Consider the following 16,155-nt stretch of genomic DNA (forward strand, 5'->3'; position numbering starts at 1 on the left):
TTTAAGGGCATAATTGCTGAAATTTTATGAATTCAGGGACTAATTTACGCATTTTACCCAAAAAAATTGAGTATTTAATTTTTTTTTTTTTTAACTTCGGGGCCGGGGGTTTGCCCCCCCTTGGCCCACTGTTGGCCCACTGTTGAGTCCGTCCTTGAGCCTAAGTCTTCTTATACCATTTAATTATTCCTGTCATAATTCTATTCAGAGAGGCGTAGAGCTATGGCGCCAGTATTGCCGAATTCCCAACCATGGGTTGAGAAATAGTAATGACCCTTCTTTTCTCGCTATTTTGTGTTTGACACACATTTTATGCATCTTTATGCAAGTTAAAGTTTGAAACACTGGTTTTGGTTTCGTTTTCAGTCGACCAAAGCAAGTTAAAGATGTGGCTCATCAGGAGGAGGTGGTTCGGGTCCTCACCAACACCATTGAAACCGGTGATGTGAGATATATGCAGCTTCCAAATTTACAGTTTATTGTTTTTACTAATTTATATTTATAATTAACTTTATTTGATTTTCAAACCCTAGGTTCATCACTGTACTGATAGTTTTTACTAATTTTGTGGTTTCTGTAGTGCCCACACATGCTGTTTTATGGCCCACCTGGTACCGGAAAAACCACCTCCGCTCTGGCCATCGCTCGCCAGCTTTTTGGGTACTTCTTAATTTTGTAGCAGTATTATTTCTGGCTGCTTGCATTTGTGTTGTGTGGTTAATGTTTTAAGCCAATTAAGAAGAATATTTAAAATTTTTTACTATTTCAATGGTTCGAACTTTTTTTGCTTAATTTGATTTCTTTTATGGTGTAAATTGTTTGAAATAGAGTGGACAAAGACTGTTAGGGTTTAGAATTTAAGATTTCTTTTTCCTCAGAAGTTGCGAAGAAATATGCAATGATTCTTGGTCACTTTAGCTGCGCCATTCACTATCGATCTTTTCTTCTCTCTTGTAATTTGGATGCACTTAATTATTTTCTTGTGCTTTAGTTATAAATTGTTTAAAGTGAACGTGTACATTGTGCTGTATTCCTTAATCCTAAATTAGTAGCAATATTTTACAGACCTGAACTCTACAAGTCCAGGGTCATGGAGCTAAATGCAAGTGATGATCGTGGAATCAATGTTGTTCGTACTAAGATCAAAGATTTTGCTGCTGTGGCTGTAGGATCTTCTGGTTCGCATGCAGGGTACATATACTTCCGTCGTGCAATAACATTTATTGCTGAATGTGATGGTTGCTTTACCTGTTGTCTGACATTTCAGGGGTTACCCTTGTCCGCCATATAAAATCATTATCCTAGATGAAGCAGATTCAATGACTGAAGATGCTCAGAATGCCTTGAGACGTACAATGGAAACCTACTCCAAAGTTACAAGATTCTTTTTCTTATGCAACTATATCAGCAGGTGCTCCTTTCTACTTTGCTTTGTTGCTGTGAAACCTGAATTTCTGTGTTGCATATTCTTGAAGTAATCAAAGATTTTGCATGATCAGCCTTTTTCTTTCTATTTTCCAATATAGGGGCAAGGATATATTTGATTGCTTCTTTTTTCCTCCTCTTTCTTTTTGGATGTGTTGGGATATCATGCATCTTTTAGGTGCCGTCTAATTAAATAGTTGAACGCTATCTGTTAGTATGTTCCAGAGTGGTGTGTCATAACTATATTCAATTATATTTTGAGGCTCTTCTTTATATTATGATTAAACTGCTGTTTTTTGACATGAATGATGTTTAGCACCACACTTATCTAATGTGGTACATTTGGCTGTTCACTAAGTAATTTTTACCTGCTGTGCTGCACATTTTATCAAGTTAAAAATTGAAAAGTGATAGGCAGAACAAAGTGTGCTTGATATTCATAATGGTTCTTATTCCAGCCTCGCCCCCATTTTAATCAACTTCTCCTGGATGATACCCAACAGTTTTGACCTATGCAGACAATCCTACTGAATATTTTCATCCATAGTTTTTCCATTCAACAGCTTTTTTTGTTTCTCTTTTGATATTGAATTTAACTTTTGGACAAACACGAAACTAGATCATTGGCCTATTACATAAATTTGACCCTGAATCTTGACCAATTCCCCTCTTGTGCCCCTGAACTTTGCTAGGGTTCAATCATGATCCTGCATTTTCACATTTTAGTAATAACTATGTCCCCTCGTCAGAATGAAATAACTTTGCGGGAGTTCAATCGTGATAATGCACTTTCACATTTCATTTTGGCAATGGCATAATTATTATTGAAATGTGAAATTGCAGGGTTATGATGGGTTTTCCGCAAAGTTTAAGGAGTCACAGGATAATTACGGAAAGTAAATGGTCAAATTTATGCATTATGCCCTATATAATTTATTTAGTGAAAAACCATACAGTACCAGCTATTGAATATTCAACCTGGTTGATATAAGTGGCAGCTGGTTCATCAGTGGGTTCTTTTCTGTAGTGAATTTCATTGATTTGACTTCCAGGGATATCCACATGCTATAGAATCAATTTGTGGAAAATAAGTTTATCCTTCATCATATCTACTAAATGTTTAGAATATTGAAGGACAGTTCTGCATATCTTATAAATTAGGCAATTGTCATTTTTCATAGGATCATAGAGCCACTTGCTTCAAGATGTGCGAAATTCAGGTTTAAGCCACTTTCAGAAGACATCATGAGCGATCGTATATTGTACATTTGCAAAGAAGAAGGCCTTAATATAGATGCAGAGGTATGCACATTCAATGGTTGGGGCTAGTCTTATTCACATAACCAATTTTAACAGTGGCCTGATTTCTTTGTGCAAAACTACTCCCCTGCAGGCCCTTTCCACCTTAAGCTCTATATCACAAGGGGATCTTCGTCGGGCTATCACTTATTTGCAAGTAAGTGATGATTCAACTTTTCTGCATTTAATGGTTCACTTTGTTTATAATCCTGCATTTTTGTGAGATAGTGATGTTGCAATGTCATGTGTGCATGTTAAATGAGCAATTCACTATGTTCCGCTTTCATTTGCACCCAGTACTGACCATGAAGGCATGAAGGAGGTTATCCGTGAATGGCTTGGATATTTGCTCTGTAATTTAGAGTATCCGAATGAAAATGTTGATGTTTAGTTGCATGTTGGAAATTACTTGAAATAATAGAGTGAGACTCAATAGCATTGGCATAGAGTCAATTCATAATTTTGTGTTTGGTTGGAATTATTTGCATTTTATTTTGCTTCAAATTGACTGTAAACACTGTTTCGCCGAATTATGCTTGAATCTTGTTATGGTAGATGGCGTTTTTGTATTTAACAATTGATTAACAATATACCAATAGATTTCAAATTTGTTCCAGTATGGCAGTTTTGATCATTTATTTAAAAATCTGTTTTTAGCCAACATTGGTTTCTTCATTTGTTCAATATTTAATGCTCAATGACAAAATCTATGTATCATGATCTGTCCATACTTCTCTACCTGAATTAAAGTTGCAATCATGTATTGTATTTTATGCAGGGGGCTGCTCGCTTATTTGGATCAACAATTTCATCAAAGGACCTAATAAGTGTATCTGGGGTAATATGAATTCCTTGAACTCTATTTTCGTTCCCATTTTATTTCCTGGAAATTTCTACTCAGTATCTCATTGTTCTTGTGTGATGCATATGCCTATTTGTGCTTACATGCAGCCATTGTGCATTTATACGTGTTTAATTTGTTCCTTTTCATCTAAAATGTTGTTTGTAAGATCCAATTCTGTCATTATGGTTTAGTTTAGGTTGGAATACCAATTACTACTCTGGTCTTGGCTGTAAAATATATAACATATCTTGAAGGCCATACGGCCAAAGAAACCTTGGTGCTTACCCCTGGAACATAGAAAGCTGAGCAGAACAAGGAAAGGCAGTTTGCTGGATTACATGATGTTTTAGAATTGAGAATCCTTTATTTTTGGTTTATCAGGTCATTCCAAAGGAGTTTTTAGGTGCATTTTATGCAGCATGCAAAAGTGGTGACTTTGATTTGGCAAACAAGGAGGTCAATAATATAATTGCAGAAGGATATCCAGTCTCCCAGATGCTTGTTCAGGTTCCTTTTTGTTTTGTCATGATGCTTTCATTTACTTTAGTGGTTGCTGGATAAACATGCAACTGATATGATATTTCTTCTAGCTGTTTGATCTAGTGGTTGAAGCAGATGATATATCAGATGAACAAAAAGCTCGAATATGCAAGAGTTTGGCTGCAGCTGATAAGGTCACTTTCCCTAAAGTTTATTTCTTTACATAGTATCTTCTTTAAGTTTATGAGAGCGCAGTAAAAGTTGAAAGATATCTGCCATTATATCTATGATATTCCAACCAACAAATCATAAAATCCTTAAGGCTTAAGCCAGCTAGGTGTCATTGTTTCAAGTCATCATTATTGTTCCTGATAAAAAAAAGTAACCCATAAAAATGAGTTATTGAAGAGGAAAAGATACTGTTAAATATATATATATGTATATATATGGTTTTGGCTGATTGACCTGGCTGTTTCTATTTATGCATGATTGGAATTAGTTTCTTCATTTCTGGATCTCCAAATTTTTTATTTTTATTTTCTGGCCAGAATTCATGAATAATTTTCAAGGTACAGCACATATACATTCCATTGGAAACAATGCTTATATTTTTTCTGCTCCTGTGTACAGTGTCTTGTTGATGGTGCAGATGAATACTTACAGCTGCTGGATGTGGCCAGCAACACAATGCGAGCACTGTGTAACATGCCACAAGAATTCTCTTACGAGTGTTAGTGTCACGCTGAGATGTTGTCTATTAACTTAGTTAGCTGTCAGAAAACTTTTTTTTTTTTATTTTTTTATTTTTATTTTTTATTTTTTTAAACTTTCGTCGAAGAAGTTCTACTAACTTATACATTTACACCAGAGGCCTTGTTCTCTTCAATCTTTTTGGTTCTTGCTAAATGCGATTAGCATGCTTCAACCTACAACTGTTGATTCATTCATGTCTATTATCATTCTATTTGAATTTAAAATTTTACAGCTCTCAAAATTGCATAGAAATGAAGTATTGGTTTTCTAATGAAAAGTTGCTGTTAAAAATTCAATCCAAAAGTGTTCAATTTTAAGTAAATTATACATTATGATCAAGTTGATGGTACAAATGGAGCATTATTCCATAAGTTTATCTTATCCAACTTCCTGAAAAACTGAACTTAGTTGAAATATGGATAAAAGCTTTGATTAAATGAAAATGCTGTTAAATCTTCTTTACTCGTATATTTTTTTTTTTAAGTTGAAACTTGATATGATTATAGCTGTCCAAATATTTGAAATAACACTTTAATGTTCACATTATGAAGGAAACTACATGATTGGTTATTTTACCGTTGCAAGAAGGCTTGTCATAGGGCATGATCTAATAAATGATAATGTCTGTATATTTGAAATTCATTTTAAACTTGTAGCTTCCACTGGAGCCCAATTATCATTCATTTCCTGCTGTAATATTGTACTTTGTGACAGTGAAGATAGCCACCTTAGGTTAGATCTTCGAAAAATTGAGACGCTAGTTAAGATTTTTTTTTTTTTTTTTTTTTTTTTAAAAAAATTACTAGTCTATTATGTTAATTATTCATTTTAAGACTATAGAAAGTAATTATTGAAATATATTTCTTATATATTCAAGTAATGGAAACATATAGTCAAAATAAATAATGGAAAAATCTAGTCAAAATAGGTTGGGTTAATTAATTTAGCCATTAATATTTGGACAAATCTAATTTGGTGGGGACAGGTTCTCTGAAATGTCTGCCTAAAGATTTGGACATTTTCATGTTGAAGAACTGACCTAAACACCATATAACATGCAGGTTGATGTAGCCATGTGCTCTCCGATACAAGTCCTTTTCATTTTTTTTAATTTCAAATTTGTCTCTAAACCTAAAAAAAACAACACTTTGAATTTTCTGCTAAAGGTGTTTTTATATCCTGTCTTCTTTCCCTTAGTCAATTGGGTATATAGGCCCATTTACTTCTAGACTGGCCCACAAGCCCCACTTCATGCCTCTAATCTCGCCGAGACCACACCTCTTTCCTATATATAAGCCATCTCTTAGCTACAAAACAAGAGAAATAAATAAGTCAGTGTACCATTTTCACTTGTTAGTTACTTTCAGTTAGACGATGGCTGTCGATGATTCTTTCAGGAAACCTGGATCTGTCCCATTTAAGTGGGAGATCCGACCCGGTGTACCCAAGATCCAACACCAACAACAAAAACAGCAACCTAAGAAACTCTCTCCACCAACCTTACCATCTCCGTCACAGCCTTTCACTTCCCGGCTTACTCCGCAGCCACAACAAAAACTTAAACCTCCTCCTGGTGGATTCGTTTTCATCCCTCCACCCGAGCCCCGCACTCGTTCCTTCCGATCAAGTCAACGTACCCGCTCTGAACGTTGGCGGTTCGAACAACCCACTCGTGTAAGACCTGAATGCGTCTCACCCGGATGTTTTCCATCACCTTTATTAAAGAGGAAAGACAGTAAGAGAAGAACCGTCCAACTACCCGAATCCGAAACCGATTATACTTCTGACCTTGAGACACTTGCTCGGTGGTCCCTATCGAGCCGGAAATCATTTTCGCCGTTTCGTGACTCATCCGCGTCGTCTTTCTCGTCTTACCAGTCGTCTCCTCGAGTGCCGAGTGAGGCTGAATGGGCTGGGTTTGGTCTTTTTTGATGAACCCTATTGTATATATTTTCCATATACATAATTGCTGCTGGTTTGGAATGTTAAGCAAGAGTTGATTTTGGATTGCTGTTTGATCTTGTAGACTATGGCACAAGTGTTGTTATGTTTACCATTTTTGATATTGAAAAGAATGAAGATGACCTGTGCTGTGGATAGTTGTTGTTCTTGTTGTCATAGTAATAGAAGAAGTGTAGAATTACTATTAAAAAGTTGTATTGTATTACTCCATGGATGTAATTCCTGTTCTTGAGTGTTTGTTGAGATAATACAAGAAAATGAGATGAATGATTTTGAAATTTGAAGAGGGAAATAGAGTCAAGAGTCGATGTCTGTGTATGAATGCCATAGGCTATTTTTCAAGACAGAAGCATATTGTCTTGACTCTTGACCATGATTAGTGGAACAGAAATTGGGCTTTTTTTTTCTTTTATTTCTTTTTTGAATATCACATCTTATTTTAATCTATTCGACCCTTTAATTTATTTTAATTTTATTATTAATTACTTAAATTTATAAAATTATCATTTAAACACTTCAATTTATCGATTCAACTCTTATTTGATGTGAAAATCATTCGTTTAATAACTTAAGGTGAAAATGCATAAAAAATTTACACATTAACTTTTTCTTTTTTTGAATAAGCAAATTATTTAACAGTTGTAGATAATAAAATATGTTTACATTTATATTTAACAAATGCAACTACACATTTTAAAATGTTTAATGCTTGTAATTTTATAAATTAAATGTATAGCTGGATGAAATTAAAAATTGAATATATTATTATTATTTTCTTCCAAAGTTTAAATATCAAATGAGGAAAATAACCATTATTATTCAATTATCCCTCTCTTTTAATGACAAAACTTACACCTGCATCAAAAACCTCCGAAAACACCAAAAGATGAAAAAAAAAAAAAAAATACAAAAGAAATTACTACGCCATAAAACAAAGAAGATGGGCTAAGGCCTTGGCGGGGTTTGCACCAAAAGAGCCCACCAGCCGACAGTGTCCAGTCCAGTGGAGTAATGCTTTTTGCTTAGGTTCAAACCCAAATCCGAATTCTCAGTCTGTCTTCCTGGTGGTTGGCAACGAAAAATAGGTCCTTCTGAAACTTCCTAACTGCAACTGTCACATTCTGAGCTTAGTCTGAAAAAATGATCTCTCCTATGGAAAAAAGCATTGCCTCTTTAATCCTGTTTGCCATTATGCATTCATTCCATTAGTACCAAATAATAATAGCCAACTAAAAACAATGGTCTCATCAAAGCTTCTAAACACTAGCAATTCTTCTCTTCTAATCAATCAAATACTATCCATTATGATCCAAAACCGCTCATTCGATTCCCAACTCGCATCTGCAACTGTTACCTCTTCTTTATTGACCGTCGATTTAATCTCCGATGTTTTCCGATCAATTCCAAGATTCTTCTTTCAATCAACGCGCTCCATTGGCCGCCAGAACACTACCCGCCACCGCTCTCCGTTAAAACAGCGCAACCTCAAGCAAGAATCCTGCAAATACCGTGACAAAGTGTTAGTTCTTGGCCCAGCTGCTTATAGAGACCACAAAAGGGTCAATGTAGGCTTAAACAAAGCAATGGAGTTCTTCTATTGGTTAGAAACTCATTTTAGCTTTGCACATACTGAAATGACTTGTAGAGAGATGGCTTGCGTTTTGGCTAGAGGGAATAGACTAGACAAGCTGTGGCAATTTCTTAAAGATATGGGAAGAAGAGAAAATGGTGTTGGTGTAAAACTTGTTACTACTAATACCATTACCTGTTTGATAAAAGTCCTAGGAGAAGAAGGGCTAGTCAATCAGGCATTGGCTTTGTTTTACAGAATGAAGCAGTACCATTGTAAACCGGATGTGTATGCTTATAATACAATTATTAATGCTCTTTGTCGTATTGGGAATTTTAAAAAGGCAAGATTTTTGTTAGAACAGATGGAGTTACCGGGCTTTATTTGCCCGCCTGACACATTTACTTACACTATAATGATTAGTTCTTATTGCAAGTTCAGTTTGCAAACTGGGTGTAGAAAAGCTATAAGAAGGAGGTTATGGGAGGCTAACCATATGTTTAGGATTATGTTGTTTAAAGGTTTTGTGCCTGATGTTGTTACTTATAATTGTTTGATTAATGGGTGTTGCAAGACTTACAGAATCGAGAGGGCTTTGGAGCTTTTTGAGGATATGAACAAAAGGGGCTGTGCTCCAAACCGTATTACTTATAATTCTTTCATTAGGTATTATAGCACAGTGAATGAGATCGATAAGGCCATTGAGATGTTAAGGAGGATGCAGAAGATGAATCATGGATTGGGCAGTTCTAGTTCTTATACTCCAATCATACATGCTTTATGTGAAACCGGAAGAGTGCAGGAGGCTTGGGATTTCCTAGTTGAGTTGGTTAATGAAGGCTCAATCCCTAGGGAGTATACATATAAGCTGGTTTGTGATGCAATGAAGTCAGTTCGAGAGGGCAATTTGCTAGATGATAAATTCCATAAAATAATTATAGATGGAATTGAAGATAGATATAGACAAGTAATGAAGGTGAAACCAACAATGGTTCCAAAAATAATACAGTAGTATATGTGAAGTCTAATAGCCATTCTGCAATGCTCAAGTCTAATAGCCAAAAATAATACAGTAGTATATGTGAAGTCTAATAGCCATTCTGTAATGCTCAAGTCTAAGATAAAGTGAAGGGTCAATATACACTCAATAGAGTAAAGATAGAATGTAGACTCTGCCACTCTGCTGGTAAGGATCACAACACTGATTATTTTATTGTTTCAGATTCTTCAGGTTCAAATAATCGTCTTCCTTATAATTGGAAAATGGAAATATTTTTGCATATCTCTACTTCAGGTTTTCTGTCACTGCAAAATGTGGCTGTCGCAACTGAGCATCGTAAATATCCTAGTGCATTTTCATATCACATTCACACTTCAGAAAGGGACAGTGAAGTTTATCATGCCATGTCTGCTTCTTGACAGTCTAATTTCTCTAGTTCAGGTATGATTCTGAACTCAAAATTAACATCCTAAAAGGAACTTTGATATATGAGCTCAGAGCCAGCCATGTGTTTGACAGATAAAAAGCTTTGAAGCTAGAATTCTGATCCATTTGGCATAACATTGTGGGACAAAGATTTAACATAAAATGATGACTTGCATGCATTTATTTATGCATATATAATATAGCAGAAATGAAAAAAATTTGCCTCAAATGTGCATTTGGAGGAAGTTTCTCTTTCCCTCTATGCATCTATACATGCGTGTTATTGACTATCAATTATCTCTTTATTTGTTGCTGACTGCTCGTAATTGATATTTTAGTCTTAAATAGTGCAACCAGACATTCAAAAAAAATATAAAAGGATAAGGCATAGCTACAGAGTATATGATTGTAACATAGTAAAAGGAACATAAATTTTAATTTGTCTCTCACATTTTGAGCCATTTTATCCTTGATTAGGTAAATAGACACAAGTGAAATTGGATAGTTTGAGCTATTTTGATCATTGTTATTCTATTGGTTGAGTTTTAACACACAGTTGCAGTATTCATGCTTGAACATTAAACTTAACATTTTACTCGGATTCAATTCTCGTACTGGGAAAAATTCAAAAAATCTGGGTCAAATTATGATTGACGAGACATCCGATCAGCAAATTTTGAGGAATAGAAGGTCAAGTTGATAGATAGCAATGTTTCTTCAAAATTAGAGATGAAAGCAGTATGTATACTCACGAAATTTGAACTATTCGTACCGAATTCCTTTTAAATTTTCTATCGAAAACCATCCTAAAACCTATTTAAATATCCCTGCCCAAACCCATTAATAATCTTACTACATATACTCATTCTAAATATGTTTGAAGTACCCCCTTACGCTGGTACACACCCATAAATTTTAAACTGATTGAACTAGAACTCATTTAATAATTAACTATACATTGATAATATGTATTTGTGTAATTTTGCTTGCATCATATTTGACATAAATACTAACATAGCTTAATGGTAAAGTGCTTCCTGTCTCTTTTTGAAGCCAAAAGTAGAATATCCGCAATCAAACTCATATCTTCTGTTCCACTTCCATTCCCTATTCATAAATACTGTTTTGACAAGTCGTTGGGAAGTTGGACCTCATTGCACAAATACAAATATTATAAGGTGCTAACTCTATGTTGCATGAAAATGGAAACATAGAAATGGAAAAACCACATTTTAAATATAATTTATACAGGAAAATGGTATTTTATATCAAGAAATGGATGCACGAAAACGATTCTGAAACGCAAAAATATTACCCATAGCTAAGAGTTTTCTTGCATCATAATGTTGGCTTGTACTTTTACGAGGAGCATTGAGCATCCGAGTTTCAATGCAGTTAGGAGTAATTCATGCAAATTGCAGTAAATTAAGAGGTACTAGTAGGCTGAGCAGATTTCAATTTGAACTGACCAAACCAAACTGGTTTAGTTCGGTCAATTTTATCACAAGAAGGTTTGTTTTCGATTTAAATGGGTGAACTGAATTATATATATATATATATATATTTGGCTTTGTTCTTGACTTCAAGAGGATAAAACATTTAGGTCCAAAAATAAACTAAACTACCCTAAAAGCATCCAAAGTCCGATTACACCAAGCCGATTCAGTTCTGGTCTCTACTACCTTTATGAATTTTAATTTTGTGAAATTCAATAAATTTAATTTTTTTTAAATAAATCGGCCAAATATCTAAATTCATATTATATTTTGAAAAATTCTGCTGTATCTCAAATTTTACAGACACCTATTATACTCATAAAATTATAAGTTTTGATAATATTATTCACATTTCTACATTAGAAACAATATTTTAAAAATAAAAATAATTCTAACTGATTTATATATGTAATAACATCTTTCATGAAAACTGGTATTTTCGTTATTAAAATTACTTTCCGATACCCTTAAACTGAACAACATTAAGTTTTATTTACCTCACATTCTTTCCATATATGTATATATTTAAAAATCATTGTCTGAATTTACCTTAGTTAATAAATCCTATCAAAGGACTGGGGACCCACGTCTTGACCAAGAGACAAGTGAGCTTCCATCTCTTCCCCTACATTTACACACTTAACTCTCTTATTCCTGTGAAGTAAAATGATGATAGGAAAACTGACTTATCATCTGTTGGGAATATGATATAAATAATCATAATATACATTATTATAATTATTTGCCTTTTTATCATATATTTTTCTCTCAAAATAATTAAAATCTTCTCCATTTTACTTATCCAATAAAGAAATAGTTTTGATTTCAAACTTCTCATTATAAAAATTCCATTGAATTTTTTTTAAAAAAAGTAATGATCGTATCTGCAGAATATGTCATTGTATTCATTGCTATCCATACCTTTATTTGTCTAGTCACTTTTAATTTTGTATTTATTAGATACAAGAAAAAAAAAAGAGCCAGACCGACACGAAATTGATTCTCATCTTTTATCTTAAATTTGAATGACATTTTTTTTTTATTCGTCCGAAAGTCTATAAGTCGAAATAACAATATACGCTATATAATTGGAGTAGTCTTTCCATTGACTAATCAAATTGATAAAATATTTTATAGTATAAAAGATTTAAACTCGAGCTCACTCCTCACGTTGGTGAAAAAATCAATTAAATCGTATCCGATTCATAATTTGAATAGTATTTAATAAATAAGCCAACTAAAGAGATTATAGTTACAATTGAGAAAGTGATGTCCCGTTGCCAATCCGGTCGTCATATCGTAATAAATTGTCGGTACTATTTTCTTATGTTGAATCATAGAACACTTGAATATATTATTTATTGCTATATAAGTCTTACTTTTAAGTGATTATAATTTATAGGAATAATAAATTAGGGATGTCATTTTAAATTGTTACATATTCTAATTTTCTTCTACTTAATTATCTGCAATTAAAATTTAAGATTTTAAGTTCATAATCAAGTTTAAGTGTGTTGTTTTTCTTTTGATTTAGTCTAAATAAAAGAAAATGTGAAGAAAATGTCCCTATCCTCTAAATAGAGTTCCTAATCCATTTTATATATTCGTAAAATAGATAAGCAAATAAATAATCAAATAATAGCATCGAGTTTCCTTTTTTATAAAGGTTTAATGACAAAAAAAAAGCCTGAACTTTGACATTTTTATCGATTATAGTCAGTTCTTTTAATTTTTATCAATTAATACTGCATATTTAGTTTTCTCTATCAATTCTAGTCTCCGTTTGTCTTCCGTTAATTTCATGCTAATGTGTCAGTTATCTCTTACAATTGGACCTTATAACATCCAATGTTAGCGCCAAGTCATATATCCACGTATATTAAAAAAAAAAAAAGCTTAAACTTTAAGATTTTTATCAAATCTAGCTAGTTCTTTTAATTTTATCAATTAATACCGCGTACTAATTAATCTCTATCAAATGATTTTGTTTTATTGATATTTATTCAATTAAATATTTCATTAATTAACTATAGATATTAAGTGTATAATGAGATTAATCAATTAGAATTCAATTTTAAAAATAACATTTTTAAAATACTCTTCAGTAAAATTGAATTCTAATTGATTAATCCCATTATACACTTAATATCTATGGTTAATTAATAAATTATTTAATTGAATAACAAAATCATTTTAAAAACCTTAAAGTTCAGGCTTAAAGTTAAAAGAACTGGCTATTGATATTTATTTTTAAAAAAACAAGTAAAAAATAATTAGAATTCAATTTTACTGAAGAGTTTTTTAAAAATAAAAATCTGTAGTTAATTAATGATTTTTAAAATACAACTAGCCTACAACAAAATAAGGACTATAATTACAGGGATAGACTAGTTGTATTTCATAACTACAAGGATCGAATTATAATTTTCCCTAATTAAGCACTTAAAATCAAATATTGCATGTTCCTTTTCTTTTCTTCTCCAAATAACCTATCACCGTACTTTCTATTCTCTCATATCACTGATTCTCTCTCTTCAATCCTTAACAACCCTCTCTTGTAATTTCAACTATGATTTTTCTCTCATTTGCGGGTGAGCAAAACATTTATTTTTTTATCCTTGTAGTGTGATTCAATAACTCCTTCTTTTTCTATATTTCTATTGTTTATCCAAATTCGTCATAAATTCTGCCATGGCGTTAATGGTGAAGATTGTGTGTGTTTTTTCTTTTCTTTCTTTTTTTTTTCTTTTTTTTTTTTTGAAGTTTTGTGGTTTTGTATTAATATCTATTGATTTTCATTTGGATTTATGAGAGTTTTAAGTTTTCTATTTTGTTAAATATTTGATGAATCAAATCTTGAATTGAGTATTGAATTGGTTTTGGCACAGAAAAGAGTACTATAAAGCAAAACACTCAAAAGCCAGCACGCCCTGCCCGTGCGCCTTAGCACGCCCGTGCTAAACTAGACGAATTCAAGTGGAGACTCAAGCTCTAGCACAGCTAGCTCGTGCTATCTTGCATGCCCGTGACTTAAAGACCTCAGGGCGTGCCTGCCTAGCACGCCCGTGAAGCAATTTGTCTTGGAAAGCCAGAGCCTAGCACGCCCTGCCCGTGCTATGGAGCACGCCCGTGCCACAAAGTATTTCTTTGAGCCTGTTGTAGAGCACGGCCCGTGCTAAATTATTCAGTAAAAGCACACAAACTCTAGCACGCCCCAGCCGTGCTAGATAGCACGCCCCAGCCGTGCTAGATGGCACGCCCGTGCTACAAAGGCAAAGCTGTCTTGAACTAAAAAAGCAAGCCAGTCTTTTTTCTCATATGGGCCCGCCTCAGATATTTTCCTAAACATGCAAAACAAGATCTAAGCCTATTTAGGAAGAGAGAAGAGTTCTAACTAAGAAGAAATCCAAAGCCTAAACAGTTTATGATCTCCTAAGAAAATTTTGTACTTAATAATGATTCTATTTCCTAAACGGAGTCAGTTTTTCTTCTAGGAGGTCTATATAAAGAGAGGAGCTATTCATTATAGATATATCTCGAGTTCTAGTATTTTTCTACATAGTTCTCTCTTTCTCAAAGATTTCAAGCACCCAAGATTTGTGCCAAGATTCAAGGAAGTCATCCACGTATCTGTTGTCTAATTTTTATTTCTAAACTCTTAATTTTGTTTTTCTTTTCATTATTCATTATTAATTATGAAGTTTTATTCAAGTATTATTGAGTTTTATTTAATTACTATGTCGAACTAAAACCCTCATACTAGGGATTTGATGTAGCTTAATTCGATTCCAATTTATAATATTAGATTTGCTTTTCATTGTTCATGATATAATTTATTATTGAACTTAAAGCTTCCACGCAGAGTTTCTCTCCTGAATTGATTTATTTCATTAATCACTATCGGAAGAATGATTTTTGATATGAAAAAGGTAATAAATTACATGAGAATAATAACTTGATGTGGAAGCTATATGGTTTGACTCATAGGGGGTTTTCATAAGTTAATGACCTTAGGTTATGAATTCACAAAAAAAACCATAAAACTTAATGTTTTAATTCATGTTTGATTGCGCTAATGGAAGATAGGTAATTAGACCGGATTAGAATAACTAACAATACATCAGGAGAGCTTGTTAGTGATTTTAGGGTTGTTTTCCCTACTTGAACAATTAAAATTTATTAACAAACTAATAAAATAAATTGGATAGAATTAAGTGAAATCAAAATCCCTAGTAGTTTTAAAATCCTTGATTTCTTTTCTTCAAATATTGTTGCTTGATCTCTTTTGTTCTATTTTATCTATTTAATTTAATTTCTTAAAATAATTTCCATTATTGCCGTTTAAAATAATAATATGTTAACATAATTTTGGTATTTGATATACAATCCCTGTGGATACGATACTTTTTCACTCTATATTACTTGTTGCGATTTCGTACACTTGCGAAAATTACTATCAGCATATACGCACAATTGTTGATGAGTTAGCCGTTGCTGGATCCCCAATTGATGCCTCTGAGTTGATTGTCAAAGTTCTTAGTGGCCTTGGCCCTGACTACAAAGAGATAAGTGCTGCCATACATGCCAGAGACTCTCCCATTAGTTTTGAAGAGATGCATGATAAATTGGTTGACCATGCAATTTTCCTTAAGCATGAAGAAGCAAAAAAACCAACTGCTCCAATTACTGTTCAGGTTGCTCAAACAACTCAGTTGACAAACTCAGGTTCATGAGCAAATCGTCGTTGGAACAATCAGTCTTTTTAACGACCTTATTCCAATCAATCTTGTTGTCAAACCCGACTCTAATCACCAGAGGAATTGTCCGCTTTGGCCACGGGATTGTGCCCCGGCCTAATCCGGCCAACACATACACCCGCCCTCACGGTTTTGTCCCGCAG

At 33.4% G+C, this 16,155-nt stretch overlaps 3 protein-coding genes across 7 annotated transcripts; all 3 read left to right on the forward strand.

Annotated features, from left to right (window-relative positions):
* The first annotated feature begins 117 nt into the window (after positions 1-117).
* On the forward strand, positions 118-4,980 carry EMB1968 (ATPase family associated with various cellular activities (AAA)). 4 transcript variants are annotated; one of them, XM_012222883.4, is made up of 11 exons: positions 118-266; positions 367-445; positions 581-660; positions 1,066-1,191; positions 1,268-1,411; positions 2,607-2,727; positions 2,819-2,881; positions 3,503-3,562; positions 3,950-4,075; positions 4,159-4,242; positions 4,679-4,980. In XM_012222883.4, exons 1-11 carry the CDS (start codon positions 223-225, stop codon positions 4,781-4,783), a joined length of 1,032 nt encoding a protein of 343 aa, XP_012078273.1. In that variant the 5' UTR covers positions 118-222; the 3' UTR covers positions 4,784-4,980. The 4 variants fall into 4 exon arrangements, with proteins under 4 accessions (XP_012078273.1, XP_037492310.1, XP_012078274.1 ...); XM_037636382.2 differs by having other exon boundaries at positions 4,172-4,242; XM_012222884.4 differs by having other exon boundaries at positions 1,087-1,191.
* Positions 4,981-6,109: 1,129 nt separating this feature from the next.
* On the forward strand, positions 6,110-7,041 carry LOC105638965 (hydroxyproline-rich glycoprotein family protein). Its single transcript, XM_012222885.4, has one exon. It carries the CDS (start codon positions 6,176-6,178, stop codon positions 6,731-6,733), a length of 558 nt encoding a protein of 185 aa, XP_012078275.1. The 5' UTR covers positions 6,110-6,175; the 3' UTR covers positions 6,734-7,041.
* Positions 7,042-7,797: 756 nt separating this feature from the next.
* On the forward strand, positions 7,798-14,875 carry LOC105638966 (Pentatricopeptide repeat (PPR) superfamily protein). 2 transcript variants are annotated; one of them, XM_089725637.1, is made up of 3 exons: positions 7,798-9,519; positions 9,628-9,774; positions 14,144-14,875. In XM_089725637.1, the coding sequence occupies exon 1, from the start codon at positions 8,002-8,004 to the stop codon at positions 9,343-9,345; it is 1,344 nt and encodes a 447-aa protein (XP_089581763.1). In that variant the 5' UTR covers positions 7,798-8,001; the 3' UTR covers positions 9,346-9,519; positions 9,628-9,774; positions 14,144-14,875. The 2 variants fall into 2 exon arrangements, with proteins under 2 accessions (XP_089581763.1, XP_089581762.1); XM_089725636.1 differs by lacking the exon at positions 14,144-14,875 and having other exon boundaries at positions 9,628-10,053.
* Positions 14,876-16,155: the final 1,280 nt, after the last annotated feature.

Source organism: Jatropha curcas, chromosome 9, assembly GCF_041381405.1.
Source record: "Jatropha curcas cultivar XTBG-Jc1 chromosome 9, XTBG_Jcur_1.0, whole genome shotgun sequence".
In the NCBI taxonomy this organism is placed as follows: domain Eukaryota; kingdom Viridiplantae; phylum Streptophyta; class Magnoliopsida; order Malpighiales; family Euphorbiaceae; genus Jatropha; species Jatropha curcas.